Source organism: Nelusetta ayraudi, unplaced genomic scaffold (genome assembly GCF_046127955.1).
Source record: "Nelusetta ayraudi isolate G7.1 ecotype Tasmania unplaced genomic scaffold, CSIRO-AGI_Nayr_v1 ptg000004l, whole genome shotgun sequence".
Taxonomy (NCBI): domain Eukaryota; kingdom Metazoa; phylum Chordata; class Actinopteri; order Tetraodontiformes; family Monacanthidae; genus Nelusetta; species Nelusetta ayraudi.
This window is the reverse complement of record NW_027466054.1, coordinates 1,484,989-1,497,492: the sequence shown is the minus strand read 5'-3', so window position 1 is coordinate 1,497,492 and position 12,504 is coordinate 1,484,989. Positions and strand designations below refer to the sequence as shown.

The 12,504-nt window shown below is 41.3% G+C and overlaps 3 protein-coding genes across 4 annotated transcripts in view; 1 reads left to right on the top strand and 2 right to left on the bottom strand.

Annotated features, from left to right (window-relative positions):
* Window positions 1-173: 173 nt before the first annotated feature.
* On the bottom strand, window positions 174-3,250 carry LOC142899289 (uncharacterized). Of its 2 annotated transcripts, none has more exons than XM_076042837.1 (3): window positions 2,909-3,250; window positions 1,839-1,888; window positions 174-1,517 (listed from the first exon to the last, which is right to left on the bottom strand). In XM_076042837.1, the coding sequence occupies exons 2-3, from the start codon at window positions 1,876-1,878 to the stop codon at window positions 409-411; spliced, it is 1,149 nt and encodes a 382-aa protein (XP_075898952.1). In that variant the 5' UTR covers window positions 1,879-1,888; window positions 2,909-3,250; the 3' UTR covers window positions 174-408. The 2 variants fall into 2 exon arrangements, with proteins under 2 accessions (XP_075898952.1, XP_075898944.1); XM_076042829.1 differs by having other exon boundaries at window positions 1,839-1,891; window positions 2,909-3,249.
* Window positions 3,251-3,350: 100 nt separating this feature from the next.
* LOC142899280 (TBC1 domain family member 24-like) lies at window positions 3,351-7,799 on the bottom strand. The gene is made up of 11 exons (XM_076042817.1): window positions 7,507-7,799; window positions 7,202-7,392; window positions 6,831-7,092; window positions 6,578-6,700; window positions 5,854-6,270; window positions 5,516-5,755; window positions 5,245-5,400; window positions 4,641-4,704; window positions 4,436-4,534; window positions 4,051-4,360; window positions 3,351-3,977 (listed from the first exon to the last, which is right to left on the bottom strand). The coding sequence occupies exons 1-11, from the start codon at window positions 7,710-7,712 to the stop codon at window positions 3,799-3,801; spliced, it is 2,247 nt and encodes a 748-aa protein (XP_075898932.1). The 5' UTR covers window positions 7,713-7,799; the 3' UTR covers window positions 3,351-3,798.
* Window positions 7,800-9,462: 1,663 nt separating this feature from the next.
* Window positions 9,463-12,504, top strand: part of stx8 (syntaxin 8) — a 34,796-nt gene continuing 31,754 nt past the window's right edge. The window contains exons 1-4 of the mRNA XM_076042804.1: window positions 9,463-9,606; window positions 10,385-10,484; window positions 10,585-10,679; window positions 11,059-11,169. Of these exons, the coding sequence (XP_075898919.1) occupies window positions 9,590-9,606; window positions 10,385-10,484; window positions 10,585-10,679; window positions 11,059-11,169 (323 nt within the window). The 5' untranslated portion in view covers window positions 9,463-9,589. The remainder of the gene's footprint in view (window positions 9,607-10,384; window positions 10,485-10,584; window positions 10,680-11,058; window positions 11,170-12,504) is intronic.

Sequence of the window (12,504 nt, the reverse complement as noted above, 5' to 3'; positions counted from 1 at the left end):
CTGATAGCGGCAAATCAAAAAGCTTACTTATGTCGTCTATATCAGACACAAAGCTTTGCAAGAACAAACCTGTGTGTCTGATATAGATAAAAAATAACTAAGCATTCAGTAAAAAACGGACCATAGTCTGAAAGCAACACTTGCTTGGTGAGTTTAAATACACGATTAGGGGGTAACTGGAGGAAAACTTTATTGAACAAGTGAAAAATGGTCAGGTAGAAAAAAACAGCTTTATCATAATATATAATAACAAGAAGCAAATGGAAACTTATTCATGGTTACACAGTGCAACATTTAAATGCAGTCTTACGTTGTAAACCACTTCTTGATCTGATCTCTTCATATTTCATTAATATAAATTATTATTATTATTTTGTCTCAGGGAACTGACATAAAGGTGAAATGTAGTTAATTGCTGGTATTTTCCGAGCCCCCTTCAATACTTGATGTGTCTTTGGGCATGTCCTCCGACATGTGTTTGTGTGTCCTGCGGTGTCTGCTCAGGGAATGGCTCCATGAGAATCTGCGGCCGCAGGTGGGGCACGGGTACGGTCTCTCCCCCGTGTGAGTCCGCTGATGTTTGGTCAGCGACTTGTACCGTGTGAACGTGGCGCCGCACTCATTGCAGATGTATTTCTCGGACTTGATGTGAACGTTTTGCTCGTGCTCCTTCATGTTGCCCAGCTGGGAGAATCCTTTGCCGCACACGGGGCACAGGTGCGGTTTCTCGCCGGAGTGGATCAGCGTGTGCACGTTCAAATCCTGGCGGGAGAAGAAGCCCTTCCCACAACTCAAGCATTTAAAGGGCCTTTCCCCAGTGTGACTCCTCATGTGTCTTTTAAGCCCTTCTGAGCGGGAGAAGCGGCTCTCGCAGAGGGTGCAACGGAACGGCTTCTCCCCCGTGTGAGTGCGTAGGTGTCGCCGCAGCTCTGAGGCCTTGAAGAAACACATCCCGCAGTCGGTGCAGCTGTGAGGTTTCTCCGGCTGCTCCTCGTGCGTCTTTTCGTGTTCTCTGCAATGACCCGCCTCCGAGAAACCTTTCCCGCAGACGGAGCACGTGAAGGGCTTCTCTCCGGTGTGCACCCTTATGTGACGCACAAGTTTGTTCAGTTTGCTGAAGGTTTTCATGCAGTATGGGCACTCGTGGGGCACCTTGGGTTGCTTTGCATGTGTGCGCTTGTGCCTCTCTAATTTTGAGGGTCTGTCGAAAATTTTGCCGCAGTCAGGACACGGATGCTCATGGATTTTGTTGTGGCAGTTCATGTGTCGGAGCAGCTTCTCTGGTTGGATGAAGCTTTTTTCACAGTGCTGGCACTGATGGGTAGGCTTAGGCTGCCTCCTGTGCACAGGTTCATGTCTCCGTAGCTTGGACGGTCGATCAAACACCTTGCCGCAGACTGAGCAGGGGTAACACTTGTCTGATAAGATCCTCTTCACATCCTCTGACTCAGTGACCGAAGAAGCATCGTTCGACACATCTGATTCTGAGATTACTTTCAGGAGAATCTCTCCTGGACCTGAGGAAGGACATTTGTTTCATTAATTAAACAGAAAATATGTATTTTTGGATAAAAAACGATTGGACACGCTGGTTTATTTATTTATTTATGGAACACTGATGAGCTTTGTAGCAGGGGGAGAATAAAAACCCAAAGAGAAGATGAATGGGATAGTGACATGTTTTTCATTAATTGTAAAAGTCTAAAGAGTTTGCTGTCAAAGTCATTGTATTTAACAATTTAGTCAGTTACTGGACTGTAAGTACCCAAGTAAGTATTACGCATGACTGATTAGAAAGAACAGATTGAAAATGTGAACATAACAGCATAATCACTCACTCTCCTCTGAAGATTCTGTTTTAACAACGTCCGGCCCCATGACTGCAAGCCTTCTGACACACAAGGCACACAGAAAGAGAAGTAATTAAACATTATATTAATGTTGAATTAAGTCACTGCTGGTCCTTCAAACCTGATAATTAGTCTTCCTTACGCCAATTTATTTAATGAGTCATTTAATTTTAAAATCCCTCTGCCCTAATCTTAAAGAACATGAGGGGCTATACATATAACGTGTTACATCGAAGTTGAAACTACATATATATAAATATATATACACACACATATATAAAACCGTTGCTAAAGTTAAATAAAGCATTAAACATTATTTTAAACAGATTCTACATCACCATATTTTGGTGGATGTTCTCCACAAAATGAGTTGTGTGTTTTTTGTTTTTTTTTTTAACACGTTGTACAGTAAGGACACCAAAGGGGAGAACATAAAAATGGTTGCCTTGTAATTTCTCCCAATTTTTTCCCCCCTTTAGCTCAGCCTGATGTTGCTCTCTGGCTTTATGTACATGTATTATGCAAAAATACAAAATCACGAACAGTCGGGTACGATTTGGCATAAACGGTTCGGTGGCCCATGGTTTCAGAAGCATAAAATGTCGTCAATGTGACTACTTCATTGATTAGCTACACTATCTGTTATTACGCAGGCGGAATTACGAAATCGAACTTTTGACAGTATCATTACATAAATGAATAAAACCAAAATAACAGGATGATAACTGGTGAACGGGACAAAGAATTAGTTCCTTAATGCTGGCAAGAGTGAACGTTTTGTCTACAAATAACATGTATAAATTGTGCAGTCACGAAGCTACGACTATTTTGCTGACAAACCGATGCTGACATTATCCATTCTAACATCAGGTGGTTTTACCACCGTTTCACGAATAATAAAGACTACTTTAACCGGCTGCGAGGCCACAGAAACGACAGGCGGTCGCTGTTTATTTAGAACTGACGAAGTTAGCTCATGCTAATGCTAACGGCGTTGTCTTGTGAGCTAACATAAGTTCTTACTAGACAGGACAGCGCATATGAATTTAAAATCCCACCTCCGTAACAGTCCTGAGAGCTGACCACAGTCCCGTGGTTTCTGCGTCCGTTAAACTAAAAAAAGGAGAGTGTCCGTCCATGCAGCCCAGACTTGTTTGATGACAGCTAGCAAGAGGAAGCAGCTGCGACCCTTCCAGTTTGCGAGCACGGCAGCTTGTGGTTGCACCAGTACTGACACACTTGAATCAGAAAGATATCTGGTGGTGATGTGCCGGTTGAAACTGCTTGACGTATTACATTGCGTCATATATCTGTTTTATTCTGAAGCACACAACGGAATGGAAGATCTCAATAAAGTGTTACAAAACTGCCTAACGTTACAACAACAGCCAACTTTGTAATTCCCCCCCCTGTAAAAGCCTTGTTTAAAAATACATTCATAGTACTTGGCTGTGTTAATTGTGGGATTGCGGCACAGATTATTATAAAAATAACCATGAATCAATAACAAAAATATTTTGTTGTTTATTTTAAATTTAATGATTCAATAAATTGGGTATGCACACAGAATTATCACACAACTTCCTCTCCAATTATTCCTTCCATGATAGTACTTCTCTCTCACCTTTCACTCTGAAGCTTATTATGTTGTGTTCAGATGATTTTACCTTGTGTTGAAGAGGTGTTGAAGAGAGTAATCTGATAAATAAATTATTGTACCAAAGTGCAGTACGATGACATGTAATGTACAAAATATAAACTGACACATCATATCCAACCCATAACTGTATTCACAACCATGTATGTACGCTATATTTCACAGAATATTCATTTGAAAATTTTCATAGAAATTGAATTACAAATGTGAAGCGAAATACAAATGATGGTATTTCTAAATTTGGAAAATAAGTAAGGTACTGTTAGGGAGGTGATTTCAAATGAATGGTTGTTACCAAACTGAGGAAAGACTGTGACACAAGGAAATAGAGTTCTGGATGCCCCACACTTCAATGGCTTGGATCTTGAAATATCCCTTGCAGAGTGGGCCGCTCTTAAATGTGTCACAAGATTCCGAAAATCCCCCCTCCAGGTCATCTTGCAGGCAGAGCGCAAATCCCCCATCACCACCTGGGAAGAGACGCAGATGTCAACGCTGCATTGATAATTAGCCTACTGCACTGATGACTGTTGGCATCCATACCGATGATGAGCTGAGTGTCGCTGCAAGCGATGAACATAGATGCATCCTGTGCCTTGGGCCTCTTTGGCACTTTGGCAGACATGGATCCTCCTGATGGGGCGGTGAAGGGAATGGTCAGGTAGCTGGGGTCCTGCGGGGTTCCAGCTGGACAGGTTAAACTTGCTGTTGTCACAGCAGGGCCGCTGGTGGAGCGAATGCTCCTCAACACTTTGGTGGATACGCTGTTGTTTGTTGGAACTTGCTGGGGAGGGGGTCTCCTGGTCATAATGTTGACCATAGGTTGCTGGTAGCGCTCCATATTAGGACGTAACTGTAAAGACAAGGTTGCTTTCAATTTCCCTAGTCTACAGGAACAATAGAAAAGGTCATGCACAGTATGTCTCACCGTAAACACAAAACATTCCCCTGTTCCAAAATATTTAAGCCCCTCTGCCTCATGTTTTCTTCTTTCTATCACATCTGTCGACAGGAAGGCGCCAAAGACCTGAGAAATATATACATTTACAATTATTTATTTAAATGTATTTATATGTATGTATTCAAAACAGACAAACAGAGGATGTTTAATTAGAAAGATCAGAACTTTCTACCTCTTCATCCATGGTTTTGATGATCAAGACCGCTGGTTCATGTCCTTCGACATGTGAATAAAATCTAGAGGTTAAGATAGAAAAAGAGCTGGGTTTAATATTTTAAAAATTGTGACACTTTCAGGCAGACAGTATCTCGTTCAAACATTTAAATGAATTTGCAGTCCTGAGAAATTTGCATCATATTTTTTCTTACGATTGCATCTTGTGCAAATGCATAAACCAAGTCAAACCGACAATTGAATCACCTTTCACTCACAAATGGCCTTTTTTCCCCCCAAGCATTTCATCACATACATTTTAACATTGTACAAAGGCATTGCTTACTCAGCAATTTTTTTTTTTCCTGAACAATACAGCGCAATGGCACAGCTGACGTGTGACCCATCACAGTCACACTCTCAGTAAACATGTTGATGGTGAAAACACACACTATCTTTCTATTACGTAAGTGGACCAGAAAGTCTGGTTTCAACGCTGGGACTTGGTGTTTTGCTGTTATTGATCCGTGGTGACCTAGTCTCATTTTGTCCACGGGGGAATACACATACATCACTCAAGTCTATGGATAAGCAGTTGTGGAAAGGCAAATCAGGATTCTTACGAGACCAGACTTCGTCCGTGCTCAGCTGAGTTAAACAGCCTAATGGGACTGAAGAGGGCAAAGCGTTCAGGGATCCAGGCCCAGATTACTCTCATCCCAGTTGATGTCACAACACTGGAGGTAAAGTTGTTGAAGTCCACTGTCTCAACAGACTGCCTTTAGCAACACAGAAATAGCTCTGATGAGAATATGACATAGACATGAGACGCATGAGACGACATTCAGGGAACTTGATTATCGCACACGATTTGAAAGCGCAGCGTGAGCCCACCTTTTCTGGTGAATGCTGACGCCTTTCTGCATCAGAGAGTTCTTATTGGCATTGAACAGGAGGTTGAGCTCCCTCCGCGTGGCCATTTGGATCATGAAGGCTTTCTCCAGAAGCTTTTCAGCGCTGCAGTGACGAGCTATATTCTCTACAAACCTCTTCATATCGGTCCTGAAGTCCTCCACATCAGCCACTCGAGATGACACTGACACTTTGTAGAGGCTGAGCAAAGTCAATGCCACCCTAAAAGAAAGATTTGTTGTTAAGGACTCAGATGAGAAAAGAAAAATCTTCTTTGAATTGTTTAAATTCTGTGATGTGGTAGTGCTGTGCAAACAAACCTGTAAAGGACCTTGTAGCCCTCCAGTAAATAGCAATCCATCACTCTGATGGCATATGTGAAGGGAAGGTCAAGGAATATCCACATAATCCAGTCGGAATAAAACTCAAAGAGATTTTGGTGAGAGCTGGCGATCAGCTTTCGGATTCCTCTGCAGCACCTGTTGGCAAGGTCTCCAAAGGTCATACAGGAGGCGCGGTAGGTGAGGAAAGTCTGGTCAATGTAGCGCTTGTTGGGGTCATTGTAGCAGATGAGCCTCGACACACTGTGGAAACATTCCGCCTCGTCCTCGCTAAAGTGGAGTATGAGCGAAACCAGCTCAGGCAGGATTGGGCAGAAGTTCATATTGGGAAAGTATTTTCCAAGGCAAAGGAGGATCTTTTTGACAGAGTTCAGGCCTGCTTTGTTGAGACAGTACCTGGAACAGAAAACAACTTCATCAAAACTTCATGGTGCCAAGTTTGTTTGTTTCATCACAAGAAGACTTTTAACCTTTAAGGTCTTGTGTCATGTAAAATTCCTCTAACCAATTTTTTATTTTATTTTATTTTTTTTAACTCTAATGCCTGTCTCTATCCTGACAAACTCTTCTGTGTTTTTTTTCTTTCTTTTTCTGGTGATCTATTGAAAGCTGCTGTAGCAGATTTTTCTGGATTGAAAAAAATACTTCCAATCTGGCCATTTCACTTTTTTTCATATTGGGGAAACACCCATCTGCAACATACCTAGGTACCTCTCCAGCCTCCATATACTCCGGAACTGGGTGGGTGCTGAGTCTCTCCTCTCCAAATAGCTTCTTAGCCAATTCATAGTAGAGATCTCTGTCGGGTGCCACAGGCCCGCTGCAACTGAAATACCAGGACAGACTTTTGTTATTGAATCAATACATCTAATTTACTGAGTGCTATTTAAATAATATCTGTCTTTCAGCACAGCCATCTTCAAAAGCCCCCATGATTGTTCTGAAACCATGCTAACCTGGAATTGATGCCATGAATGATGTGGTAGTAAGCTTTGGCTCTTAGAGTATGAGGCATGGTCCAAAATCCTGCTCGGCCCATGGCTTTCAGCTGATGGTGACTGCTCTTTAGGATCTCCTGGTATTTTGATGCGGCGTCGGGGTCAATTTTCTCCCAGTCCACAAAGTGGCCATACTTCATGCCCGAGCTGGAGTTTATCTCCCAGTTATCCGACTCAGAGATGGTGATCATGGCCACTGACTTGAGGCTGCCTCGGCTCCCTGAGGAAGTTTTGCAAGGACATATTAAGAAACTTGTTGAAATTTGTTTGAAAAAAAATAAATAAAAATTCAACAGATAGAAATACTGATCATCATGGCATAACCTTACCATTAAGTTCTCTTGACAAAAGGATCTTGTTTGATGAGGACTTTTTCGAGCTGAGATGAGCAGTAGCTCCATCTCCTTCTTTCTTTCCCTTTTTTTTCACTTTGTTCTGCTGCTGGGTAGTTGTCTTCTGTATCAGTGGTTCTGTTTCACTGTCATAGTGAAGCTCCGATGTCTCAAAACTGTAAAATGACCTTCGGAGGAGTTCAGTCTGCATTTTAATATCGTTGATCCAATATTGGAATAACAAAACACAGTCATTTACAATCTCAATACATGAACAATGTTGAATGTAAATGCCACCATACCTGGAGCGCGGTCTCAAGCAGGTTTCCTCTTTCTGTATTTGCACGCCATACTTCTTACAATCTTCCGGGCTGTAATAGGAGTGAGATCTTTGCCGACCTCTGCTTTCTGAAAAAGAACTTATTTCTTGATTCAAAGGTGTGCACACCGAGAGTGAGTTCATGTTCCCACAATTGGAAAATTCTGGAGTTCTAGAAACGTGTATCATCCCCACGTCTTACTTAAAGTAACGCTTCTCAAAGTAATGCAACCTGTAAGGCGATGTGTCTCCTGTGACAATAGCTGCACTCTCAGTGCATCAGGGCTTTTAGAAGCATGTGGGCGGTGTCTTGTTAGGTAAAAAACAGAGCTACTGTCTAGTTTGTTTGGAGTGACTTCTGCTGTGTGTGGTGGAAAAAAACGTTCAAGTGCTTACCGTGTATTTCCACATTGTATGACAGCCCATTCTCCGAAGAAATGGATTGGTAACTGTCCAGATCACATAACAAAACAAACACTTTTACTATGCATGACTTCACAAAGTGTCCTTTAAAGAACACTGCGTGATAATAAATGTGAATTTCAGTCACATTTTATATCCAGGTGCACCTAATCAATTTAACCAACTAACAGCCGCTACCAATATAAATGAATCACTTGCCAATACAAATTGTTACACTTTAACATTTTCATAATAAGGTCACCAGAAAAACAAGGGTGCATGTGCCTTTCTTCAGAACTTGGTCATGCATAGCATCAAAATGTCAAACACATCTTTCCAAGAAGTCTTCCCACAACTATTATCTACATAACAGGTTATGTTTTGATCCAAACATGACACACTGTTTGCTTAGGAAACATAAAACATCTACAAGGACCTATCTTTTATAGGGGCTTTACATGTAACGCCGTTGAAAAAACAAACGTTGACCCCTCCCACCTACTGCTAAACTTTTCCTCAACGCCTTCGATGTATCCAGGGCACGAGCAGAATATGGGTACATGACAGGGCCAGTTCTAGTAATACACATATGAGGGAGCGGTCAGAAATGTGAAGGGGACTTTTTAAAAAAAACAAAACAAAACACATTTTTAACACTGTTAAGTGTTTTCTTCACGACATGGGTTGTTAACCTTGTGTCCAGCTCTCAACCTGGACAAGTGGATTGCATGAGGTGAATGCTCGCACCCGCAAATAAACCAATGAAGGAGAAGGTGGACAAGGTATCCAGATTTGGGTTTACAGGCCACTGGGGGGAGGAAGAGTGAAAGACGCTGCCATCTAAAATGTAACCACCGGGTGTTGCTGTTTAATCTTCAAAATATAAAAATATTACACACTTAGCCTTTGATTCCTTAAGAAGGGTCGGATCTGGGAAACTTGGCCATTATCCATAGTTTCAAACTGTTGTCTTTTTGTTTACCATTTGAACCATATAACCTGTTTCAAGTTCCAAATTCTGAGGAAAATTATGGAATTATAGGGGTTTTTCAAGTTGCGCACATCACTGTACATTTCTATAATTCAGCAAATGAAAGCTGCCTATTTTGACAGGTTTGCAGCACATTGAAAATAAAATAATTGCTAGTAAATGTTCCTACTCACCAAGGTCAGTTCATGTTATCAGCTGATCATATTATCCCATTGTTTGCGTTGAAATCTGAGTCTAAAGTTATTTTGCTGAAACTGATTAACTTATGAAGTTATTAACACATGGTACTAACCTAAAAAGCAACAAGAAAAATAAATAAAACAAAGAAAAAAACAAATATGTATAGTTTGCATGACATCTTTTTACGTTTATAATTCTTTGGATTATAAATATAACGCAATAAAGAACCTAAAAGTTTAAAATTAATAAAATATGTAAGCATAGACCACAAACTCCCAAATACATTAGAAGGAAATTGTATTTTACCGTCGTGCACAGGCTATGCACTCGGTGGTTGACAGCAAAATAAACAAGTTACTCTTTCGTATTGGACATCCAGTCTATTGTTCCTCACGGGTTACCGTAGTGACGTCACACCCAAACAGACATTATTTTGCTGTAATACTGGTCCAGACTTTAGAGGATTTTCTCGTGATAGACAACTTTTATCACAATGTCTCAGGACCCATGGTAAGTGATGTTTATGAATGCGAGAATAACTTTGCGTAAACGTACAAAGAAATGCGTCAATAACGATTATTGCGCTTACCACTCTTTCCTGGTTCTAGCTAAAGTGGTAGCTAGCACAGCGTTGGCCGTTGACGTCAAACAAAAATAAAATGAAGAACAAGACACAACCCCTGCGTGATGTTGAGCAATGTTGTAGAGTGAGCTGTCTAAGATGAACGTTGACTCAAGTCACGATGGCTTTTGGGTTAAAAACGCATTCGTTAAAACCGAAAGAGGAAAACTGCCCAGGCGTCACATGATTGAGTTTAATTTCCTCATTCCCCAATCTTCCAGTAAACTAAAAACATCACGTATTTCGTTTTTACGCAATCAAACATATATCGATTTGGGACAACAAAACACCCTCCATTGTGAGTTGTTGTTTTTCGAACGTGCGACCTTTAATTCTGCATGCTACACATATCGAGAAAATAGGGGAATATGTGCTTCCTGTCTACACACACAGACCTTTTATTTCATGGTTCCAAAATGCTCTTTACGTTATCTTTGTACTCACAAACCAGCGTAGATTTATTTAACATTTCAATGGTTTGTCTGTACTTGCCAAAAGGTATTGCACATAATTCTGATATCTTTTGAGACCATTCCTGGAGTGTCTTCCAATTGTTGACGCCCATAAAGTACCACGGAGATATACAACATATGCATGGCCTTAAGCTTTTAATTAATTATCACTTTTGAACATTAATATCTTACTGTCATGTTCACTAATTCACAGGTTGCAGAATTACGATGCGACTTGTCGCTTGGCGCAGGAAATAGCTGAAAACATTCATGAGAGGAACAGGCAGCAGAGAACAGGGGGAAACCCTGCAAAGGTAAAGTTTCAGTGCAACTCCCATTGCATTGTTTAGCCGTGTGAAAAATGACACCCCCCCCCCCCCCCATACCTGTTAATGTTCACTGTTTGGTTTTCAGATTAATATGACCCTGCGGGCGTCATTGCAGAAGCTTAAACAGAACATTGGCCAGCTTCAGGATGGCTTGTTACGAACATCATCTACTCGTCGCATGTATCCTTTTTTAATTTTTATTTTTTTTTTTTATAAATGTCATGTCTAGGAGCTGTGGCTCAAGACCTCGAGTAACCCTGAGTGCAGGAGAAGCAGTTAAAGAAAATGGATGGATGAATAAATGAGTGAATACATTTTCTGTCTGGGTAATGCAAATGAGGACATTTCAGTTACACTTCAACATGATTTTGCTTGCAGTACCAGTCGCTCACCTAAAGATGGCATCAGAGGGTTTGGAAATGTTCTTACTGCCCACTCATATACAGTAGTTGTGTCTCTCTTGACAAAGGTTGTTCAGGGAAGAAAAAAATAAATGGAAGCACCTCCTTTCTTTTGCTGTAAAAGAACAACAACAATATTCTTGACAAATTTTCATCAGAATGCTGTCAGAAACTGATCGGAGGCAAAATCTCATCGATGACCTCCTCACCAAAGAAAAGCAGCTCAATGCCACTTTCAAGGGGGATGTCACAGAGCCAGGATCCTCCAGGTATGTTGAGTATTAACAGTCCAATATGGTGTAAAATACGGTGTTTCATAGCAATAGTTGTCTATAGCCTGCCAGTCCACCTTATACTTATTTTGCTCCTTCCACTTTTTCCCTTTGCGATGACACAGAGGGCACTGATACCTCCACATTCTGAGACAGCTTCACAGTTTGTGTTGCTCGTTTCCCCTTCCAACCATGTAAAAGTCCCAACAAAGCAGCTACAGCTGGATGGTGGAAACTAAAGCCAAGTGTATGTTATTGTACAAAGTGATAGCGGGAGACTGTTCCACTGGAGTCCAGGGTGTAAAATCATTGTCACTACCCTTCACAGTGTACCCACCGCAATTTGAGATATTAACAACAAATCACAATTTCTCATGAAAGCAGTGCGTCACTCTGTAGCAGATCATCAGTTAGTTAATCCAAGCAAGATGCTCAAAGTGGGACCTTAGAACCAGCACACCACACTTTCATTATCAATTATTCTTTTTTTTACATTCATTTCAGCCCCCTCCTTACCCTAATTTTTAATTGTGCCCAGTTTTGTACACATCATTAAACATGTTAAATCCTTGTCCACGCCCTCAACCAGAGAGGTTACAGGTTCAAATTGTCTCTTTTTACACGTTGCCGGTCTGCACCTTTTATGTGGAAGTCATTGCACATCCATCGTGACCCTTGTGCTGTGACCTGTCCCTGTGCTATCATTTGTGAGGAAATCTGTCTGTCTGCCTGCCCTTCTTGACAGGGCGTCTGACTCCTCCGCTAATTCTTTTTCATGAGGAGATTTGCTCGCTCTGCACTGATGATCATAGTGCTCATTTGCACGCGTGTCCGGCCGTGCACGCTTGCAAGTCCGCCTGCCTGTGTGCAAAAGTAGGAAAAGTGGGAAGTTAATAGTTTTGTGCTCGCTGAGCTCATCAAAGAGTTTGGTGCCATGGCGAATATCCTCTTCAGCCTCTGAAGCCATGACAGCTCTGAAAACAGTGGACAGTCATTACCTTGTATTATGTTTGACCTAGTCTGGCCCAGGTGATGTTTATTTGGACAGGAAGAGGAAGTGCTTGTTGTCGTATTAACTTACTCTGGAAGTCTTTTTTTTTCCTTCTTAAACTGATGCGTCTATGTTTTTTTGTTTTTTTTAATTGTGGAAAATTTGGTTCATTCATTGGTGTTAAGTAAAGAACCTTGTCTTCTACATCAGTGGGTCTCAACTGGTGGAGTCTGAGGACCCACATATCTTTCCTCATAATGAAGTTGCGAACCAAATTTGCTTTGCACAAATAAAAACACGCTAGCTCACTTTCTATCATGTCATGTTGTTTCTATCATATA

What these genes read in the sequence shown, in the direction of transcription:
- LOC142899289 (XM_076042837.1), bottom strand. Translation starts at nt 1,878, where the DNA reads ATGGGGCCGGACGTTGTTAAAACAGAATCTTCAGAGGAGA. An exon ending in AACAGAATCTTCAGAGGAGA is followed by an intron (nt 1,518 to 1,838) that starts GTGAGTGATTAT and finishes GTCCTTCCTCAG; the next exon opens with GTCCAGGAGAGATTCTCCTG.
- LOC142899280 (XM_076042817.1), bottom strand. Translation starts at nt 7,712, where the DNA reads ATGATACACGTTTCTAGAACTCCAGAATTTTCCAATTGTGGGAACATG. An exon ending in GTCAGCATTCACCAGAAAAG is followed by an intron (nt 5,401 to 5,515) that starts GTGGGCTCACGC and finishes GTGTTGCTAAAG; the next exon opens with GCAGTCTGTTGAGACAGTGG. An exon ending in GGGAATGTTTTGTGTTTACG is followed by an intron (nt 4,361 to 4,435) that starts GTGAGACATACT and finishes TTGTCTTTACAG; the next exon opens with TTACGTCCTAATATGGAGCG.